This window comes from Peromyscus californicus, unplaced genomic scaffold (assembly GCF_007827085.1).
Source record: "Peromyscus californicus insignis strain IS unplaced genomic scaffold, ASM782708v3 Scaffold_12__1_contigs__length_115047231, whole genome shotgun sequence".
NCBI lineage: Eukaryota > Metazoa > Chordata > Mammalia > Rodentia > Cricetidae > Peromyscus > Peromyscus californicus.
This window is the reverse complement of record NW_026294413.1, coordinates 44,942,560-44,966,238: the sequence shown is the minus strand read 5'-3', so window position 1 is coordinate 44,966,238 and position 23,679 is coordinate 44,942,560. Positions and strand designations below refer to the sequence as shown.

Sequence of the window (23,679 nt, the reverse complement as noted above, 5' to 3'; positions counted from 1 at the left end):
AACAAAAGAGGAATAAATATAAATCCAGGCAGTGAGTAGTGAGCAGACAGAATCAGCAACTCTGAGTCTGTAAAACCCAACACTACTGTCCTCCTCCCCAAGCCCTTACTTTTAAATTACTCAGTGAGTTTTTCCTTATCTCAGGTTCACAACTTAAAAAACGAACCAGTTCCTTTGACGTTTTGAAGTCGTGTGGTTTTCAGAGGGAGCCCGAGGAAAGGGCATTGTTAATGTCATAGCCACATACTGCTTCTTCTCCTGTTTAACAGCCAAGGAAACAAACGAACAAAGACTGGCTTATCCACTCAGTCTTTAGCTAGAAGATGATGGAGTTAGACTTGAAGCCCCATTTCACCTCTTTGACATGGTGTTCTCTTGAATAATCATAGTTCCTTAAGAACTGTTAAGTGAACCGAAATCTTCAGATCTCAATGCCAATGAGAACATTGAAAGGCCTTTCTGTTATCCTGTTAGCATTAATAGACGTTGTGCTACCGATTTAGGCAAGAGTGATCCTCAGATGAAGTCGTGTTCTGAAGACAACTTCGTAGAATGGAGGAAAAAACCCTTGTTAAAACTTCCTTGTGTTATTTATTATTGAAGAATTGATTTCTGTGTTGTTGGGATCTGTTTTATATACTTTACCTCAGTGGCACATTTAGTTTATCTTTTATTTTTAAAAACATTTTTTTTTTGCGCATGAGCGTGTATGTATGTGTGTTATGTGTATGCACGCACATACACAGTCATGTGTGCACATGTTTGTGAATGCTCCCTGAGGCCAGAGGACGCATCAAGAGCTGGAGTTAGGAGGATGTGGAACTCCAGTCCTAAGAGCAGGGAGTGCTCTTGACTGCTGAGCTCTCTGTCCAGCCCCAGGTTTACTTCAGAACTTCAAAGTGTATGTGGCCAGAATGGCAGAAGTAACTGGACAAATTCGAACCAGAACCCTCACTAACCCATGACTTTTACATCAGAATCAGCGTGTGAAGTGTAACCTACCACTGCAGCAGTGGCCTTAGTTAGTACACAAGGCAACAGTGTCTTGTCTAAGAATGAGGGACTTTTACCCACTCATTTCAAAGACTGTGATAACTCATTGAGATTTTATTTTTGGTCAGGCTTTGAAGTTGTTAGAATTGTGGATTGTACCAAGTGAAGGTACCCGGATTCAATTCCCAGCACCCACATGGCAGCTCACAATTGTCTGTAACTCTAGTTTCAGGGGATCTGACACCCTCACACCAGTGCACATAAAATAAATTTCAATAAATTAAAAAAAAAAGTGCTGGGCATGGTGGTGCACACCTTTTATCCCAGTACTCAGAAGGCAGAGGCAGGAAGGAGGATTGCTGAGTTTGAGGCTAGCCTGGTCTATAGAGCGAGTTCCAGAACAGCCAGGTCTACACACACACACACACATACACAAAAAAAAACCCGTTTTGAAAAACCACATACAGTTTTGCCGGTCATTGTGAATGAAAAGGGTTTTTAGGGAGGGGAGTTACATTCAGCCATTCAGAGTAGCAGTCATGTTGTTACTAGTGATATGTTCTGGAAGGAAGAAGCGAGGTATCTGCTAAAAGGAGAAAATTTATTCCAGAATTGTCTCTTGCAGACAGACAATTCATTTATATTTAGGAAAATATCATTTGATATTATTACATCTTTATGACTGCATCTTCTCTATTTTAAACTTTTCCCTCTTTTTCGTTATACTGGAAACTATGGCAATATGGAACAAAGAAATTTAAAAGAACTGCATGACAATCAAGTATTGTTCAGTGATATAAAACAGGGAAACACAATCCCACTGTGTGAAAATCTGCTTCTCCAGTAATGACACAGTCTGTCACCTTTTCCCTTTACCCTTAAGTACATTAATTTCTATGATTTGTAAAAGGTTACTATACCCCTTATTGGATTGGAGAATGTCACTGTTCTTAATTCATCATTGTAAAGCAGGGGCAGTGTACCTCGCTGTTAGGTTATCTATCGCACAATGATTTTACGCGGCGTAGGTAAACTGCTCTGAGATGGTACAGCTTCCGGATGCCCTTCCCTCCCTCTTGATCACATCATGATTTGGGGGGTAGATGGTTTCTTCTTCTCTCTCTTTTTTAGCTTCCTCTTCCTCTTGTTCTTTTTCGTCTCCTTCAGCTGTTGATTTCTATTCTTTGCCTCACACTTGGTAAAGTATCTAACAATGATATTGTATTCAATTGCTAAACCTTGGTCAGTGGAGTAAGTGAACTGAAACCACACTTTAAAAGAAAGATGAATATTACTTACAGAAATTTGTTATGATTTGTAGGAAAGTTGCCCAATAATAATTATTCATGGTATTTGAAAAAGAATTCAACAGGATAAATTTAGGTTTGCAGGATTCAGTTTTGATTCTTATTACTTAAGTAGTAGGATAGAGTACAGTAAAAATGAAGCCCTAAGATATGTGTGTACATGTGTGTGAGCACACTGTGTGTGTTTGTGCATGCATGTCTGTGAGCAAATGTATTTATGCATGTGTGAGTACATGTGCTTGTTTGTGTATATGTATATGCATGTGTGTGAATGTATATATGCATGATGTATGTGTGTGTTTGTGTGCATGGTTGTGTGTGTGTGTGTGTGTGTGTGTGTGTGTGTGTGTATACCTGTGTATGTGTGTTCTGTTCCTGTTTTGAGGAGAAGTTTTGAGACAGTGTCTCTTATATAGCCCTGGCTGGCCTGGAACTTGCTATGTAGGCCAAGCTGGCCTTGAACTCACAGTGATCCATCTGCCTCTGCCTCTCAAGTGCTGGGATTGAAGACAAGCCCTGCCATACTTGGCATTTGTATATTTTAGTATTCATTTATTGAACTTTTTTCAGACTCCAAATATTTTGAATCCATAATTACGGTTATGATGCACTTCTCTAGGTAGGGCCTTTGTTGGATATGTTGCTCTGAATTGTAGGCTCGTCGTTTGATTTTAGCTCTAGAGTAACTTTGAGCTGTGTTCTGCAGGAGCTGACCAAACGAGAGGTGGAATACATTGCCCTGTCACGAGACACCACCGAAACCGACCTCAAGCAGCGCCGGGAGATCCGAGCTGGCACGGCTTTCTACATTGACCAGGCAAGCTCTTACCCTCCAGGGTTCTGTGGAACTGACTTTTAAAATGGCAAGAGAGTCTCATGTGTCAGTGAAAGCCAGATCCGATTTAGGGTCCGATGTTCTTGTTCTTAGAAGTGGCTCACTCTAGCTCTGGAGGAGAGAACTTGGGTGAAGTCACTGGTGCTCACTCATGTCAGCTAAAGTCCAGGATTTCTTCCTTTTCAGTGGCTGCTTATAACTTGCTTGCAGATATTTCATTTTCTATGGAAAAGCTATTATGGCTGCTTTAATATAGGAGCATCCCCAGCACATAAACATAACTATTTTCAATCTAAAGCTGAGTTAGATGTGGATTAAAGCACATGAAATGAAATACTTCCAGGAATTATAGCTTTTTGTGTGTGTGTGTGGAGGCTTGTCTTAGATGCTGATAATCAACTAAAATAATATTTTATGAATATTATAAGGAAAGATATGATTTCTTTTTTAAAACATATTGCATAAACTATTAAATGTTCTTTCAAATGCCTCATAGAATATAGGATAAAGACTATAAATAATCAAGTTGTGTGGAAAACATTTGTAGTAACCATTGAGTTCATGGGGATATTCTTGGCTCCCTTATTTACAAATACTGCAAGTTAAAACATGAAATGTCTAGCTTTAGTGAATTCACTGATGTCCATTGTGAATAATGAAGATGAGAAGAGTCAGCAGCTTTACCACTGGAGCCTCTACATCATTCACACCATCTCTCAACAAAAGATACTGCACATGGATTTGCATTCAACAGTTATATTTCCAACATTCTTTTTCTCCCAAATGTGTGTGATGGATCTCTTTGACCTACACAGGCAACAGAGAGACTGTGGGAGGCAAGAAGGCCCACTAGCCAATATTGGTTCAAACTTCGGAAGTCTGACCCTGAGTTTTTATTTTGGCATATTTAAACACGGCACAATCTGGTGAGAACTGTTCTTGTGATGACTAACTCAATCCTGCATGCCCAACAAAGCATGTCTAAATCTCCGAGGAACAAAGTCAGCTAAACACATATCAAAAATGACTACATCAAAACTCTTGGTAAAGTACACGTGACACTGTACATACAGATAGGTTCTGTAGATTGACGAGAAAAACAAGTTTGCAAGAATGGTCTGGAAGAGGGTCCGGGGCTGGAAAGTCTCCAGTCACACAGATTGAGTCAAGCTCACCAGGCTAGAATGCACGTCTGCTCCAGCCTTCTGGGTGGAAAACAGGTTTTGCATTCCTTCCCTTGAAGGAACAACTCTGTGTGCTTAATATTCCAGGTTCCCCTAGCACGTGTCGGTGAGCACAGAGATCTCTGTGCCCCCTACACAAATATGTTCACAAAGAACAAAGTTCTACAATATTAGTTGTAATATGTTCAAAATCTGAAAACAGTAATGACGCATATTGAAGAGGTTAATGAAATAAATCATTGTGAACCATTGTAGCCACTAAATAAACACTGTGGCAATTAAAAAGATTGAAATGAGGCTGGACTGTAGCGTCATGAAAAAGTAGTTGCCTAGCAGGTACAAGGGCCTGGGTTTAAGTCCTAGTGCACACGTGTGCATGCACAACATGGGGCACTAGTCTCTCCTAATAAGAAGTCCAGAGTATGAGTGGAAAGAATTGGTAAGACAGTATATGTTCTCATTTGTGATAGAAGAAACACATTGGTTCTTTTGTGCACACTGAAATCTTCCAGAAGCTACACACGGAGCTGGAGTTATAGATGTAAGATTAGAAATCTGGAGTGAGATGAACTGTTTCTTTTGTGTCTCTGTAACCAGAATATCCTACAGGGATAGCTTAAGGGAGGAGCTTATCTCTCTTCATGGTTTCTGAGTGTTTTCAGTCTAGTCTGGCAGGGAAGCTACAGTGGTGGGAGTGGGTGCCAGAGACTGTTCCTGTGCTGATAGACCAAGAAGCAGGAAGAGAGAGTGGGCTGTAACCAGGGCCTGGAGTAGAGCCTTCAAAGACCTGCCTGGAGTGGCTCAATTCTATCAGCCAGGCTCCACGTCCTACAAGTTCCAGTTTCCTGAAACAGTACTGCCAGCTGGGAATAAGTGTTTGAAACATGGCCTGTAGGGGCATTTCTGTTGTGAATCATAGGAGCTGGGGAGCTGGGGAGGGGGTGGTTGTTTTAAGAGTGCGTGAATGTGTGCGTGCATGTGTGCATGCGTGTGTGTGTGCGCGCACGCGTGTGAGTGAGTGTGTGTGTGTGTGTGTGTGTGTATACGCTTGCCTATTTTCAGACAAAGGTTTTGCCCCCAACTCCCAAGTAATCTGGTTTATAAGTACCCCACCACAGCAAGCTCTTTGTGAAGTTTAAAGGTTTTTTTTTTTTTAAATGGGCACATTCTTTATAATTAAGAGTATAATGCTGAGTGTAAGTGTTTTGTGGAACACAATATTCACATTTCTTGAATTAGCTGACTGTTACCAAATGAAAAACGTACGTAAAATGAAGATACTTGGCAGTCACATGAAGTGATGGCAGCCAGACTTAGTATTACTAGTATGAAAGCCTGAAACCTTCACCTTTCCCACAATTTAAAAAAAACAACCCTTCTTGGATGATGCTCGTGAATGCATTTGAAAGGAATCTCTCTGAGAACTGCTTGTGCTCATGGATATTGGGTGCTGATGCCAGTGGGTGACAGCTGCGGCTTGTGATTTCCTAACTGACTCTCCAGTCTTATAGTGGGTTTTAATGTGTCTTCTACTTTAAAAGTGGCTTTGACTTTTCAGAAATGGAATTACTTTAGGAAACTAAGCTTTTTGATGAGCTGAAGATTTTTTGTTTGTGAATTTTAATTATCTTAAAAAAATTTTTTTTTTGAATTGGAGACATGGCTTAGTGGCTAAGAGCACCAGCTACTCTTCTAGAGGTTCAATTCTGAGCACCCACATTTTGGGGCTCACAGTTGTCTCTAACTCCAGTCCAAGGGGATCTGACACCTCTTCTGGCCTCTGAGGACTCCAGGAATGCATGAGGTTCATAGTCATTCTAGCCTACAAAATACTCATACATATAAAATAAAATTAAAAAAATCCTTAACAGTTATTTTATTGATGCGTATTCATTGCAAGATTTATTTTCTTTTGAAATTTATTTTATATTCATGGGTATTTTATTTTACCTGTGTGTCTTGTGCGCCTCATGCCTACAGAGCCTACAAAGGCCAAAAGCGGGCATCAGATCCCCTGGGACTGGAGTTACAGACAGTTGTGAGCTGCCATGTGAATGCTGGGAATCAAACCCTGTACTCTGGAAGAATAGTCTGTGTTCTTAACTGCTGAGCCATCTCTCCAGTCCAAAATGTAAATTATTTTCATGAAACTTTCTGCCATTCTTAAAAAAAAATGTATTTTCAGATGATACATATTTCACAGCTGCTACAGTGTATAAAATGTTTAAAGAACCATATAAATGTATGGTGTATTTTACACTCCCTACTTTCTTGATGGAGCTTATTTATGATGCACATAATTAATGATGTTCTTAGCATGCTGTAGCACACAGACACCTTCCAAGCCTGTGCCTGAATACAGGTGTGTAGGCATATTGGCTCTTTCAGTTGCCTCAGACTCTTTTGAGGTTTAGACATTTAAATTTATATTTTTCTGGTTGACAGGCTCTTGCTTAAAGGCATGGAATTACTTCATTACAAAATAAAATCCAAACTCTGTAACACAGCCTAACACGGCATCAACATGTGAACTCCCCTTGGCTTCCGCATTTATTGTCTGCTTTTTCCTATTAGAATATAGTCATCTCTGGCACTCAAAACTGGAACACAACTGGCCAACCTTGGCAATTTTTTAAGTAAATTGAAAAGAAAAAGGCATGACTAAGAAGAGTTGGCTTTCCTGTGGACAAGTGATTGATCCTTAAGAAAAACTTATTTTTATTTTATGTATATGTGCCTGTGTATATGCTACCTGTGTGTGATGCCCACAGAGATCAGAGAGGGTGGCAGTCTTCAGGAACTGCACTTAGGAGTGACTGAGTGTGTGTGCTGGGAGCTGAGTCCAGAGCCTCTGGAATTGCAGCAAGCTCTCTTCCTGCTGGGCTGTCTCTCCATCCAAGTATTGACTCTTTAAATGTCTATTTTTAATTATCACAAGGTATAATTCCCATTTGAATTCTAGGTAGGCAAAGCTGCTAATTGATTGCCACCTAGGCACACTATAAGACCCGAAGTCCTTTAAGAAATCCTTTTATTTCCTTAATATCCTTTCTTTTCTTTTCTTTTTTTTATTACAGAATTCAGAACATTTTATTTAGTATGATTTCAGTAAAACTGAGCTGAGGAAAAATCAGCAGCATTTATAAACACTTGTAAAAGAGAATAAAATGAATAAAGATGCTTAGATAAGTTCAGAGTTGTCTCCCCATTTAATGCCTGACTTTGAGTAGGCATTTTTTATTAATTAAATTTATTCATTTATTTACATCCTGACTGCAGTTTCCCCTCCCCTCCTCCCACCTCCCCTCTACCTTTTTAACCACTGAATTTGATGTCAGGGCTATAAAGATAGTAGCTTTAGTCACCACCAGGTAATGCCATAACCTAGATAGATCAACAGATGAAACAATGCCTGTAGCTATCCATGAGTAATGAGAGAACATTTGTCATTTTCAGTGTGGTTAATGTGTTACGATGTCCATGTTATATTAAGGATTTTAAATGACTTGTTATGTTCTTTACAAAGACAAATACTATGAATATTTTCTATAGTTTTCTGTCCATAAGCATATGTATTTATCATAATATAATAAATAATTTTTACAAAAATGGAATACCATATATAAAATTTCAGCATTCCTTTTTATACATGGTATCTTTTTAAATTAAGAGACATTCAGTATTTCTTTGAAATATGTTATTTAAATGTCTGTACAATAGTTCACCAATAGTAATAGTAATAGTAAGAATATATAATGCTTTTATATAATAGTAATAGTAAAATTATATAATAGTAATAGTAAATAGTAAATACAAATAGTAATAGTACAAATAGAGTAGTAAAATTATATAATGTTCCATTTTGTGTGCCCTCTCATATTGCCAACCATGAAATTTATTGTGGCTTTTCAATATTACAAGTAACGTTTGTTGAATATTGTTGTACTTAAATTGTGTTATGATCTGATGAGGTTTTAGGTGTGGAACCTAGAAGTACAATTCTTTTTGTTTGTTTGTTTTTGTTTTTTCGAGACAGGGTTTCTCTGTGTAGCTTTGCGCCTTTCCTGGAACTCGCTTTGTAGACCAGGCTGGCCTGGAACTCACAAGAGATCCGCCTGCCTCTGCCTCCTGAGTGCTGGGATTAAAAGCGTGTGCCACCACTGCCTGGCTTAGAAGTACAATTCTTAATGGGCAGAGTGGGACTTTTTCAAGAGCCCCACATTCATGGCCAGCTGTCTTTCCAGGAGGGCACCCACTCATGCTCTTAATGGTGCCCATTGCCTCATGGAGTCTTGTCATCATTGGGTCTCTGTATACTTCTCAAAATTGACAGGCTTTAACTTGCATTTCCAACTTTTACGTAGGTTATATAATTTTTAGAATTCATTGACTATCACTTCACTAATCTCCCAGTCAGTGGAAAAGGAGAGCAGTACTGACAGAGAAAGTCAGAGCTCCTCAGGAAGATGTTGGACTCTGCCTCAGGCATCACTGTAAATGTTTGCTCCAGTTGCCCAGTTGCTACAAAGGTCCTGTTAGTATTCCATGGGAATCTTCTCGATGCCCTTTGTAAGGCTTAGGGAGGAACTGCGCAGAGCAAACTGTGAAAACCATCACTTTGACACCTGTTGAGCAATAAGGAGACCATACCAATATTTTGCCCACATTTTAACTTTCATTCACCCTAGAAGGTAAACTAACCTAGAAAACAAAAAACAAAACCAAATTCTCCAGTCGTTGTTGTTGTAATCTTGCCAGAATTTTCTTCTGAACTTGTTGATGTTGTCATTAATGTTGTGATTGTCACATGACTCCAAAGAGCTGGGGTAAAAAGACTTTTAAGTCAGGTTTATAATTGCTTCTGTTATTCAAGTACAAGGAAATACAGGTTAGCTATAGTACAAATAATTTGCATTTATATTTTTACCCTGACAAAGAGGAGATAGATCTTTAACCCCCCAATAGTTTGGGGAGTAGAAAGACAAGATTGAATGATTTCTAAGTCAGGCACTCATTATATTTTAGTCTTGTTAATTTCCTTTATGGGGTAATGTGAAATTCAATAATGTATATAGTACATATTTAGTATGAAGCACAGAGTAAACACTTACATAAGATTTTAATGTATTCTCTTCTATTTTAGATTATTTTTGATCTTCATTGAAAAAAAATACCCCAAGTCTTTAAAAAACTAAAATCACATCACTCAAATGTTACAGGTCATAAAAGCAACTCTTAATAAATTGAACCACATCATGCCATCGATCAGAAATCAAAGTTTTATCTTGTCTAAATGCTTTTCATTGACTGGAGCAGACAAGGAGGCATAGACCCCATCTCATCCATGGATTCTGAAGCATATTTTCCTCATATACTTATTGAACTTACAAAGTTGTATTCTGGAAACTCATTCATGAGTGAAATATTTGAAATTTGGAAAACATCTCCACATGGAAACAAGGTTATGAAGAGTGGCTAGGTTCTGGCACTTTTACCAGACTATTTCCAACTCCACTGTTTTGTGCTATAATTATCACAGTTGGGAAAAAAATCTGTCTTTTTATTCTGGCATTTCTGGCAATCAGAGCTCAGGCCTTGGCCTTGGCTCCTAATTGTGTTGCTCTCGTATTGAGACCAACTCTTCCCTGTCTGTATAGTCTGAACTGTGTGGTAGATTTGTGAAATTAAGGTTACGAATATCAAGTGAGATGACGAGGAGGCCTTTGCTGGAGGGACCTCTTGTGTGCTAGGTGCTTTACGGCAATGTTAGTTAATCGGCACAATTTTCCTGGCGGGAGATGACGTCCCTGTCTCACAGATGAGATAACAGGCTTCCGTGGCTAGAGTCATAGAATTGACTAATAGCAGAGAGAGGATATGAGTCTATTGCTTCACCCGAGAAGTCATGATGCTGGCAATTGACAATGGCAGTGACCACATACTGCTGCTCATCATTGTAACAATAGCTATTTTTTTTAAAAAAGGAAAATAAGCTTGGCTTTAATTGTTATATTAATAACTGAATGTCAGTGCCATATAATTATGTATTTGCAGTTTATTTGGGTCAGATATTATAATCAAGGCAAAATGAAATGTGCTTTGTATTTGTAAAAATAGGTCATTTAGCTTCCTTGATTGGGTCATAGTTCTAAGGAGGCCAAGGCCATAGGTTTCATGCATGTGCAGATTAAAACTGTACCTAAGGGTATTCCTGCTACAAATTAGCCCTGACCTTGTCCAGTTATCTTTTTTTTTTTTTTTTTTTTTTACAAAAGAGAGCATTGTTTAGTAAACACATATTAATATTAGTTATTCAAGTTTGTTCTAGATGCTGAAATAAATCCATGAGGTATGGATGAGAACAAACAAAATTCTCATGGTAAGACATTCAGACTCCTTTCCACTCTTTTCTTGAAACATAGTACGCCGCCATGTATTGGCATCCTCCTGTGACTAGCACACCTGAACTGAGCTCCTTTCTAACATAACCCAGCACCTACTGATCATCCCCTTCTTTCCCCGATCTTCCCTGCTCTCTTGGCCCATGATAAGTAACCACCAGATAAAGTTCTTTAGATTCTGTATGTAAGTAAGATCATGTGGAACTTGTCTTCTGTGTCTGGGTTATTTATTCCAATGGTTTCTAGTTCTATCTGTGTCTTGCAAAAAAAGGAGTAAGTCAGTTTGTCCTTCCTCCCTCCCTCCCTCCCTTCCTCCCTCCCTCCCTTCCTTCCTTCCTTTAAAGTATTATTGACTAGTATCCACTGATTGGTGATTTTTTTTTCTTCCCAAGACAGGATCTCACTATGTATCCCTGGCTGTCCTATAACTCACTGTGTAGACCAGGCTGGCCTTGAACTTACTACAGAGATTTCCCTGCCTCTGCCTCCCAAGTGTTGGAATTAAAGGTGTGTGCCACTACACCGCATCACTGATTGTTTCTTGATAACTTGCTGTGTTCTGGGGGTTATCTCATTTGATTTTTAACCCCATTGAAAGAATGAAGGCTCAAAGGTGAACCTGACTACAAGTCATCCATGGAAAGTAAGTAGGAAGAGTAACTTACTGCAGATTTGTGTTACTGTAACAGAATGCCTGAGACTGGGACAAGGACCAGAAAGTTATTTGGCTCACAGCTCTGAAGGCTGGGAAGTCCAAGATTGAGGAGGGGCTTTTATCTGAGGAGAGCTTTCTTGGCAGAAAGGTAGAAGGGCAAAGAGCATGGAAGAGGGGCAGGAAGAAAGAAAAGGAATAAAAAAGAGAGTTGAGGGAAGATACAGGCCAGATTCATCCTTTGCATATAACTAACCCACATTCAAGGTAATGGCATTAATCTGTTCATGGTAAGTAGCCTTCAAAACCTAATTACCCTTTAAAGACCCCAGGTCTTAACCTGTTGCATTGAGGATTAAGTATTGGACTCACATTCCTTGAGGGACACATTCAGACTATAGCAGCAAACAGAAAATAGTCTATCCTATCTGATATTTATTTGTGGTGTTCGGTGGAGAAGAGGTTTACTCTTCTGATATTTTAAAATGAAGATCTGGGGCTGGGAAGATGGTTGAGTTCTGTAGAGTGCCTCCTGCACAGTGTGAAGACCTGAGTTTGGGTTCCTTGCACCCCTACACTAACCAGGCAGTTTCTATCTGTAACCCTAGTGCTGGGCGCAGGGTGGGGTGGTGACAGGGCAGATGGAGGCCGATCTCATGAACTTGCTGGCCAGCTGGTGTAGCAGAATTTGTGAGTTCAAGACTCAGTGAGGACCCTGTCTCAAAAAATAAAATGGAGAGCTATTGAAGACATTCAGTGTTGACCTTGGGTTTCCGCGCTTAGGTGTGTACTTGCACATATGTGTGTACACACACACTCACAGAGTAAAAACCTTAAAATGTAAGTTTTCATTTTTCTCCCTGCCCCCTGTAGTACTTTTACACTATAGTTTTTTGAGTAAGTGTGAAGCTTTTTGAAATCTATTTTGATTAAATAATGACTGTGTTAACAGTGATTTACATTTTAATAAATAGCATTACTTTTTTGTTCTAGTACTGCTTTGATATTGAAATTGTTACATTCTGGATACCCCTTGAGGATGCTATCATTTCGTAAATGAGGCCACAGACTTCCAGATTAATTACTTGCCTCAGGTCTTATCAAATTGGAAGCAAATCTAGAACAGGCCATGGACCTGCTTTTCCTTTGGACTCCTTTACGTCCACGTGTCGGGTTATTAAAGCTGAGGTATGAGCTAGCTGGGTCAGCGGGATCTTACCATGTTTTTTCCTGATTTTTATTTGACAGAATTAGGTCCCTGTCTCTTGACAGACAAGAAAGACTCTTTGAAGTTGGTGACTGCTCTTCTGGGGGACTGCCACAGCTAGTCATGCCATAAAAAGGCATGTGCACTGCTCTTTTATAGTTTTGAAAATCTCAAGAGAAAATGCACAGTGTTTACCAGTCGGTATAGAAAAGCTTCATGGTACCTAGAGTAATTTTCTCAAGCTCATGCTTAACCTTGTTCTGTTCTCACAGCAAATGTAGGCGTAGATAGCTGCGTCCTTCCTTTATCCCAGGCTTATGTAACGGTGTTCCTTAACTGAGCAGTTGTGTTGTTAATCCATCAATGTATGTGGCCTGCTGTGACCAGCTTTATGACAGCTGTAGAGGATAGGGCTCTCCTCTGAGGATCAGTGGATCTTGGTAGGGAGATGCAGCATGTACAGGGCAGGCCAGCATCACTCCTTCTCACATCAGTAATGAGCAGACATGGGGCAGAGGGGACATCACTGAGTGAGGGCTCGATGCTTGTCCTGTATCGGGCACAATGTGTGGCGTTTTTTTTCTATCCAACTAAGTGGAAGCTTATACATGGCCCGGAACATCATTGATATGTTGAAGTACTTTCTTATTGTTAAATTTTATTCTCTGTAAATGTAATCAGATTATGGTAATAAAGTCTGAAAGTGCTGATTAAAGCATCTAAATAATGTCATAGGCATTTACCGAGGCATCAGGAAGTGGTTTGGTAACCGAGGCAGTGACTAGAACTGGCTCCTTAAGTCCAGTGCTTCTGATTTCCTTACCACAGAGCATGTGCCTAGGGCCATTTCCTGTCAGCTAACGTTCTTGTCTACTACCTCGAAAGTTTAAATATGCGCCCCAGTTTGTGAACTTCAGGGACTTGACCTGTCTGGAGAGGCAGGGAACGAAGACAGACACATGTCCAGAAAAGCTGGGGTTGGGTGGGCTGTGCTCACTGCAGTGGAGCAGTACCAGCCCGCCCCCCCAAAGCTCAGCATGTTTATTATGGACAGCACAGGCGAAGGGCTAGCTAGTAGTTGGTAGTCTGTAAGCAGCAGTCTCCATTGCAGTGGCCCACGGGGGAGTCTGTAAGCAGCAGTCTCCATTGCAGTGGCCCACGGGGGAGGCTGTAAGCAGCAGTCTCCTCTGCAGTGGTCCACGGGGGAGGCTGTAAGCAGCAGTCTCCATTGCAGTGGCCCACCGGGGAGGCTGCAGTTGCTGGATTTTGTGCTGACTGGTCAATCATTCGTCAACATTTGTACCCGCACACACTGTCAACATTTGCACTTGGACCAGAGAAGGATTTGCCATCCCTCTGAGCTTTGGGTGGAGGGAGACTTTGTCAGTCCCCATGAGTCTGAGGTCCTTGATATGGCCATGCCCGTGTCAACAATATGAATTTACTCAGGGCTTCCTCGGCTCCCCCACAAATGTGCATGTAGATAGGAACTGAATGCTTCTAGCTTACAACCATGTTACCAGAGGTCACATGAGAAATTAAAATATTTTTTTTGATTCTTTGCTTGTCATTATTTTATTTTTCTTCCCTTTACAGAATTTATTGTTTTTAAGTTTATAATTGTGTTGGTTTATTTTTGTCACAAACTGGGGTCCCTCCACCAGATTGGCCAGTGGGCATGTGAGTGAGGCATTTTCTTGATTGCTAATTATGTAAAAAAGCCTAACCCACCATGGGCAGTGCCATCCCTAAGCAGTTCAGTCTGGGTTATATAAGAAAGGTAGCTGTGGATCTCTGCATCTCCTTCCATCAGTCACTGGACAAAGGCTCTCTGATGGCAATTAGGGTTACCAATCTGATTATAGGAGATGGCCAGTTCAGGTGACCTATCCACTATTGCTAGGAGTCTTAGCTGGGGTCATCCTTGTGGATTCCTGGGAGTTTTCTTTGTACCAGGTTTCTACCTGACCCTCCAAATGCCCCCCTCCCCCATAATGACATCTCTTTCATTACTTTCCCTCTCTATTTTGACCCAACCCAGCCAAGCACTCTTTGGAAATGCTGTTGAAGGGGGGGGGGGATTGTACAAGCCAGGGGCTCAAGGTCATTACAAGGGAACCCACAGAGACAACTCACCTGGCCTCATAGGAGCTCACAGACCCTGGATCAACAGCCAAGGAGCCCACATGTGACTGACCTAGGTGCTCTACATATGTTTGACAGTTGTATAGGTTGGTCTACTTGTGGGACTCCTAGCAGTGAGAGCGGGGGTTGTCCCTGACACTTGGCAGGCTTTTGGGAACCTATTCCTCATGCTGGGTTGCCTTACCAAGCCTTAATATGAGGGGAGGAGCTTAGTCCTACCTCAACTTAATATGCTTTCTTGACACCCTTGGGAGGTGCCCCTTTCTGAACAGAAACAGAGGAAGAGTGGATGGGGTAGGGTGGAGATGGGAGGATGAGGGAGGGAATGAGAGGAGAGGAGGGAGGGGAAGCTGTGGTCGGGTTGTAAAATAAATGGATACATTTCATTAAAAAAAAAAGGTAGCTAAACAAGCTAGGAGAAGCAAGCCAACAAGCATCTTTCCTCTGTGGTTTCTGCTCCAGGTCCTGCCTCTGGTGCCTGCTTCAGGTACTTGCCAGGGCTTCTGAGGTTGGACTGTAAACTGTGAGCCAAATAATCCCCTTTCCTCCCCAAGTTGATTTTCATTCTAGTGTTTATCACAGCAACAGAAAGCAAAGTAGCTCAGTAATTCTCTGTATATCCTCATGCTTGGATTCAACTGTGATGTGAAACAGCCAGTTTATTTCCACATAGTGCATGAAATTTATAAATAACTGATGTCAAATTAGAAAACAGTTGGAGAGATTTACTGTTTTTTAAATTCTTAGTTGAGCTATGGACCTCATAGAGACTTCACAGAGGGCTCGCTCCAAAACCAAGTAAAACCTCTCTAAGTTTTTTTTTTTTTCAGTAATTAAGTACTGTCTTCTCTGTATTTATCCACAGTTTCTTCCTCCTCATTTCAACACACCCACAGTTTGAATCATTCAGCAAATGGCTGCTACTACCCACACAGTGCCCAGCCGGGTTCCTGCAGCAGGGTTTCTCCAGCAGGGTTTGTCTTCTCTTCATGGCCAGCACTTCCCGAGACTGTTGCTCAGTTTTGGTTTGCCTGCTGTCTCTTCATGCTTGAAATGATGCAGTCTTGTCAAGACTATGTAGAAGTGATGACGTGTCCACCCTAGCACTGCGTCAGAAGCCCTACTGTATGGAACTGGTGGAGCCCATTATTGGCAACATTGGTTTTGACCACATGGTTAGACTGGGCTCTTGCAGTTCCTCAGTGTTGTCGTGGAATATTACTTTAACTGTGTAAAGGTGTGTTATGTTTGTTTATGTTGCAGAAAATCACTTAACTATGTAAAGGTGTGTTACTTTTGTTTATGCTGCATTTGTTTAATTATGTAAAGATGTGTTGCTGTTTTACCTTGCTTGCCTAAGGCACCCTATTGGTCTAATAAAAAGCTGAATGGCCAATAGCTAGACAGTTGAGGGATAGGCGGAGCTGGTGGGCAGAGAGAATAAATAGAAATCTAGGCTCGAGAAGGAGAGAATGAGAGGCAGACGCCAGACATGGAAGAAGTAAGAAAAGTAGGACATTCAGAATGAAAAAAGGTAAACAGCCCCGAGACAAAATGTAGATGAAGAGAAACAGGTTAAATTAAGTTATAAGAGCTAGTGGGACAAGCATAAGTTAAGGCCGAGCATTCACAATTAATAATAAGTCTCTGTGTCATGATTTGGGGGCTGGTTGGTGGCTCAAAAGAAAGCCTGCTACAGTGCTGTCTGTTTCTGTTGTTGTTGTCATTTATGTCCTGTGGGAAGATGTTTGAGTGTATACAGATACAGTTTCTCCTCAGAATGCTACCATCTACTAGGATCCTTGCCTGCCACAATTGTGATGACTTTCAAATGACGAATTTTTCCTCTATTCTTTAGTAGCAGGGTTCTTTTTTAAAAATTTATTGTTATTCTATGTGCATTGGTGTTTTGCTTGCATGTATGTCTGTGTGAGGGTGTTAGACGCACTGGAACTGGAGTTACGGACAGGTGTAAGTTGCCATGTGGTTGTGGGAATTGAACCCAGGTCCCCTGGAAGAACAGCCAGTGCTCTTAACTGCTGAGCCATCTCTCCAGCCAGTAGCAAGGTTCTTGGCTTGAGGTCCCTGCTGTGTGAGATTCGCTGTGGAGAAGAGGTGCAGCATAGGTGAGGTTTTCCCAGGATCACTAGGGTACTGTCTTTTTTCACCCATCACTTTCTTGGTTTCCCATCTCAATACGTCCGTTAGAGAAGATGAAAGAATCTTGTGTTTGGCATCTGTTTCTGATCTCTGTATGCCTTCTCTGGATTTCGTGTGTAGTGGGTCACAGTACCTGTGAGGTGAAGGAAGACAGAGCTGCATAGTCCCTCTGTCTTGTGTTGTGAGATGTTGCTTTTCCTGCCTATAGTTGGTAAACTATGAAGTTTTGATCTGTGTATTTCTGATTTTTCTCAAACAGGCATTTTTATCTCTGTGAAGCTTTTAAAAGTCAAATAGTTTGTCTTATAATAAGAGTTGATAAAAATTTAATTTAAAAGAGTTTTGCTACCTGTGGTGATATTATTATGAGCAATGAGTTTTTGAGAATGTGGGTTTCTTGTGAAAGATAGCTTAATTGAAATCTCACCTGAAACATGTTTTTATAAGCAAGCATCCCATGCCCTTCTGTGCCAGGTGGTTTTGAGTTTTGATAGCCCAGAAATGTAGTTCTGTTTTGTTCTGTACACAGGTACCAGAGGCAAGATCCTCATTACCCGGTTCCTCAGGGCCCAGAAGTCACCTTGATTCATTCAATAACAAGGAATAAATAAATACCATGAGATGATGGTCAGTGTCATGGAAGAAAATCAAAATAGTAGCAGTAATGATTAATATTAATAATGGGATAATTATCTTTAGTCTTTCATTAGACCTGAATCTTATTTTCTTATAATAGTTCATAGATACCTGAAGTAAATTAGCTGTTCGTTTTGTAGTGCAAAATTTAACAGTTTATTTAAAGGAAATCCTGATTAAGAAATTCCTGCTTTTTCTTTGATATTTGGAAAATGAATGCTGTAGTTCTCCAGAAATTTCTCTGGCTATTGGATGGGGGGGTCTGGAGTGGTTAGCCCTTTTTTGAGTTAATCACTAAAGGGAAAATTAAATTTAAGGTAAAAAGGTCATTGTAAGTAAAGATGGAGATTTTCTGGTAGAGTAGTTGTATACAGGGGGAAATTACACAAGTTCATTGTCACTAAAGGCTACACGTGAAGCAAATGATGGCAGGAGATGTTGCAAATGGCCGTATTTTAGAAGGCTTAGATAGTAAATTGAGCAGCTCAGACTCTTAGAGAAGCGATCCGAAGGATAAAGAGGGTCTGAACTAGGGGAGTGGTAGAAAGGGGTGAGTGGAGAAATATTTTGACCTCGCTTGTTTTCTTCCTTCCCTTCCTCTTCCTTCCTCTTCCCCTTCCTTCCTTCCTTTTTTTTTTTTTTTTTTTTTTTTTTTTTTTTTGCAACAAGGTAGACCCAAGCTGGCCTTCACTAGTCTTCCTCTTGCCTCAGTCTCCTATGTCCTGGGATGTCAGGCCACTCACCATGCTGGATAAGTTCAAATTCAATTAAGGATATTAGATTATCAGAATATGGAGATAAATTGAACCTAGGAGATGAGATACTGTGGGATCCTGTCAAAAATGAATGGTATTGCCACCTTAAAGATGTGCTGGGTAGTTTTGTTGACACAGCAAAAACTTGATTACTCCATTTCTGAAGTCGCTTGGGGAGAGAGAACCTCCATTGAGGAATTGCTTCCATCAGAATGTCAAGTCTGTGGACATCTTCTTGATTAATGATTGATGTGGGAGGGCCCAGCCCACTGCAGGCGGTGCCACACGGGGGCAGGTGGTTTGGGGTTTATAAGAAAGGGACCTAAGCAAGTTATGGAAAGCAGATCGGTAAGCAGCAGCATTCTTGTGTGGTTTTTGCTTTGGGGTCTCGGCCTTGAGTATCTTCTTGAATTTCCTCAGTGATAGATTGTTACCTGGGAGTTGTATGACAAACCTTTCTTTCTCAGTTGCTTTTGGTCATGAAGTCTGTTTATCACAGCATGAAAAGAAGACTAGAATAGAAATGAAGCAGATTTGGAGGAAATGGGACTTGCTCAGTGTGGTACAGGGGCATCTGGGGTGCCGTGGGGTCTGGTCACAGACAGTCATGCAGTGCAACCATGTGGATCTGAAGCTTGGGAGAGCTTGAGATTGGAAAGCCATTAGCATAGAAAAGGTATCTGGGCTGTGTGATGGAGATTGTTGTTCTAAGAGACTCGTGTCATGAGGCCGAAGATGATTTTAAGGAGTGGCAATATATAGTTAACAGCATTAATTCTGTCTGTGTTGCATGCAGAGAAATATGAATTAGATTTTCCTTTCAAGCTAGTTTTCAAGGATTTTGATGTAAATGTTTGTGTTCAGGACCTGTCAGTCGAAGGAGAGGCTTCATGTTTTGGTCCATTATCATTTACTCCCTATTCCCTCCATTACGGTTTTCTCAAGCCCATGGAGATACAGTACTCATTAATTCAGTCAACCAAATGTGTAAAGTTGTCAGCATTGGACATCACACGGAAACAGAATTTGGTTTAACGACTCATTTGCAAACATCGTGGTCTTCAAACTTCCCTGCCTCGCGTTTTGGTCCTTACAAGAAACATAAGGAACAGAGAAGCCCAACTGCTACCTTGGTTTCTCTTCTCTAATTAAGGAAGCTGTTTCCTTGTTTAATTCCATTACCCGTTCATAGATAGCTGTTAGTTTTCTATTTCATTGGCTGTGTAATCTAAAATGTAATGTTGCAAAAAACCCTAGAGCTCATTTCTGACTCTTCATTTAACAGATGAACAAACAGGCACAAAGAGGTAAAATCATTTGCCCAAGATCAGACAGGCAGAGAAAATAAAATTAAGATAGAATCCACCTGTCCTGATTCTCAGTCTCGTTAACAGGGAACACGCTTAGTTCCAGTGCAAGTACAATCAGGTTGGGCCATGCCCTCTGTGTTCTCATTTTGCCTTTATGTTTCTTGGAAATAGTGTGCTGTCCGCGCTGCCACGGAAGGCAGGACGCTGGTTTTGGAAGGCCTGGAGAAAGCAGAGAGAAACGTGCTTCCAGTATTGAACAACTTGCTGGAGAACCGGGAGATGCAGCTTGAAGATGGCCGCTTCCTGATGTCTGCGGAGCGCTACGACAAGCTTCTCCAAGTAAGGAGAGCCTGCTGCTGGCCTCTGCTTGTGCTGAGTGTCGGCTGGGAAACGTGGCTGTGGAATTAGGACATGTTCAGGTGGCCCTTCTCTTTGGCAAACTGCTGAAGTAAATCTGAAGTTTACAATTTTAAAAGGCTGGTCCATCTGCAAAGACCTCCCTGGTTACTAGTGCTTCCCTTTTTCTTTGGCCAGCTTAATAGCCATTCTTCTCTTCCTCATTTTTCTCCTTTATTCCTTCTGTCTTTTGGTAATGACTTTTAGACAGTGCTGAGCATCTGAGATAAAAAGCTAAATAAAATCCAGTTCTTAAACTCAGAAAATGCAATTCAGTAGGGGCTGACAGACATGACTGGGATGTTTAAAGACACTCTCGGGTTCTATTCCCAGCATACACGTGACAGCTTACAACTGTCTCCAACTCCAGTCCCAGGAGATCGAATTCTCTCTTCTGGCCTCCAGGTGCATAGACACACATGCAGGCAAAACACTCATGTATATAAAATAAAATTAAAAAAATAAATATATAAAAGATAATAAATGATGCTCCAAGCCACCAGCATTTTCTGCCCGCCACTGAAAATTGACTCTTTGCTTCTATCCCTGTTCTCCACATTGTCCTCAACATAATAGTCAGTGATTGATGTAAAACATGAGTCACATATCTGTGATCCCAGCGTTTTAGAGGTCTAGGCAGAAGGCTCAGAAGCTCAAGGTTATCCTTTAATACCTAGAGGCCAGCTGGGCTACATAAGACCTTGTCTCAAAAAACAAAACAACACAACACTCCCTGCCCCCAACTCAACCAAAACAAAATAAACAAACCTGGATCAGTCCTGTGCTCTGACCCCAGTGGCTTCCTGTTTCCCTCAGAGTAAAACTGGAAGTCCTTCCAGTGCAACAGGGTACCCACATAATCAGGCCCTACCCCCCGTTACTCGGGTCTGTCTGCCCCCTCTCTTACTCTCCTCCAGCAGCGAGGCACTCTTGGGTTACACCTGCTCAGAAGGCTTCTCCACCGTCTAGACTTTGTGCGAATGCCTCTTGTTCCTGGAATGGTTTTTCCCAAGTATTTGCTTGGCTCACTCCTACAGCCCATTCAAGTCTCGTGTAAATGTGGCATTATCAGTGAAGCTCACCTTGATGCTATTACTTAAGTTGCATTCTGTCCCTACCCTCCTGATGCTCCCGTTTTTCCCTGATACGTAAGTCTACATGGCTTACTTAGTTTTTGTTTTACTGTCTACTGTGTCTACTAGAGTACAGATTTTAAAAGGGAGTTTTTTCACACCCTTTGAAGAATGTTTGGCATGTGGTAAGTGCCCATTAACTATTTGTCGAATGAATAATAAATGTGATAAATGATATGACACAAATATATGCAAAGAGGGCAACACTATAGACAGTTGTGAACCATTACATGTGTGCTTGGAATCGAACCGGGGCCCTCTGGAGAAGCAGCCCCCGCTTTTAACTACTTAGCCAAAGAGGGGTCTTCAAAGGCTTTCGCAGTGAGGCAAGAACTGATGTGAAGCTTCATCCTTGGTCACTGAGCCTGAGCTGCACTCCACTGGCGCTCTCAGCAGCTGGTACAGCCTTTGCAGGCAGTTCCTCTACATCGACACTCTGGGACTTGAAGTCTTTCTCACATTTTTATTGATCAAGAGCTGCAGCATATACTGCTTATTGTGTGTGTGCATGCATTCATGTGTGAATGCAGGCATTTGCATGCTATGGTGCGTGTATGGAGGTCAGAGGTCAACCTTGGGTGTTGGTCCTCGCCTTCCATGTTGTCTGGGAAAGGTTCTTTACAAAGAACAGCTTCATATGTTAGACTAGTGTCCTCAGTAGCTTCCAGGGACTCCTCTGTCTTCACCTCCCATCTCCCCGAAGGAGCGCTGGGGTTACAGATGCTTATGCTTTGTGTCTGTTTTTTTTTACATGGGTTCTGGAGATTCAAGCTCAGATCCTCACACACTGCAAGTGCTTTTGCCCACGGAGCCATCTCTCCAGCCCTGTCTTGTACTTCTTGCTCTCGCTCTGAAACTGCTAACGTAGGCCTGGAGCACACCGGGTACTAGATGATAGATGCTGATGCGGGAGGGTGTAGCTGGAGTTTTCCTGCCTGGCCCACAGTCAGGACAAATCTCTCTCACCTGCCAGTCCCACAGCCGCTCAGACCTGACCAAGTAAACACAGAGACTTATATTGCTTACAAACTGTATGGCCGTGGCAGGCTTCTTGCTAACTGTTCTTACAACTTAAATTAATCCATTTCCATAAATCTATACCTTGCCACATGGCTCGTAGCTTACCGGCATCTTCACATGCTGTTTGTCATCGTGGCAGCTGGCAGTGTCTCTCTGACTCAGCCTTCCACTTCCCAGCTTTATTCTCCTCCTTGTCCCGCCTACACTTCCTGCCTAGCCAATGGCCAATCAGTGTTTTATTTATTGACTAATCAGCAACACATTTGCCATACAGAACATCCCACAGCAGGAGGGTCTCTGAACTGATGCGCTGTCTAATTCCTGTGCTCGGAGTCTTTCTCTGTAACCCACCTCGAAGCATTTTAGCAGTCTGTTCTTTATTGTCTGTGGAAGTACCTAGATGGTGATGTCCTTGCTCAATAGTCATTTTCCTCTGGATATGCCTAAAGGTGATCTAATCGTAATATAATTAGAAGATAATTGTGGATTTAATCAACAATAAGAAAAAGTTAAATTTGTACCTTCATGTTATTGTAGTTTAGTGAAATAAAGTCAAACTTTATAGTTTGTCTTTAAGAAGAGGTGGATATCATGTAGAATACTTTCCTTTCAGCCTCTTTCTAATTATAAAATAACTATGCAGCTAGAGGTTTTATTAGTTACTTGTTTCAGTAAAGGATTTAGAAAAACTCTTACTAAAGCATGGGATTTGTTTAAAACACATGTATTACTCCATAAAAAAAACTTGGTACATTTTTTATCCTTAGAGTAGAATTCTGTACAAAGTTATTGAATATATTATTGCTTTGGATAGGAACTTGTGACATGAGAAGTACAAGGGCTTTAGCACATGAGGCATGCTTATCATCAAAAGAGAAGGATCTGATCTACACTGTTTTTCCCCCAAGTAGTTGTTAACATAAACAAACTTTTCATTGATAAGTCTTTCCGAATTCTCAGTCTATCTCTCATGAATACAGACATGTATAGGACTGTATGCCTCCTAACACTTGCATCTCAGGGCACTCTCTATGGTAAAGGATTACAGTTGCCATACTGAAGTCTCTCCTAACACTTGCATCTCAGGGCATTCTCTATGGTAAAGGATTACAGTTGTCATACTGAAGTCTCTCCTAACACTTGCATCTCAGGGTACTCTCTATGGTAAAGGATTACAGTTGTCATACTGAAGTCTCACTTTCTTTTTGCTATGTTCAATTACTAAATTTTAATATCTTAGAACACTTGTAGCTGGAGAGGTGGCTCAGTGGATAAGAGATCTCTGCACGTGAAGAGCTGAGTTCAAATTCCCAGTACCCACATAAAAAAAGCACTGAGTGGGTAGGGAGCAGAGAGAGACAAATCCAAGAACTCACTGGCTAGCCCAGCCCTCGAATTCACTGAGATATCCTGTCCAAGAGCAATAATGTGAAAAGTGATAGAGGAAGGTACCTAGTGTTCTCTTCTGACCTCTCCTGCATGCACCTGTGTGCATGTGATATCAAACTGGGGGGTCTCCACTTGTGCCTCCAGTCAGGTCTGGAA

The 23,679-nt window shown here is 41.2% G+C and overlaps 1 protein-coding gene across 3 annotated transcripts in view; it reads left to right on the top strand.

Moving 5' to 3' along the window:
• The window catches only part of Vwa8 (von Willebrand factor A domain containing 8), a 411,314-nt gene that overhangs the window by 115,356 nt on the left and 272,279 nt on the right, over positions 1-23,679 (top strand). For all 3 annotated transcript variants that reach the window (XM_052732663.1, XM_052732664.1, XM_052732662.1), the window contains 2 exons: positions 3,007-3,117; positions 19,757-19,924. In XM_052732663.1, coding sequence (XP_052588623.1) covers positions 3,007-3,117; positions 19,757-19,924 — 279 coding nt within the window. The remainder of the gene's footprint in view (positions 1-3,006; positions 3,118-19,756; positions 19,925-23,679) is intronic.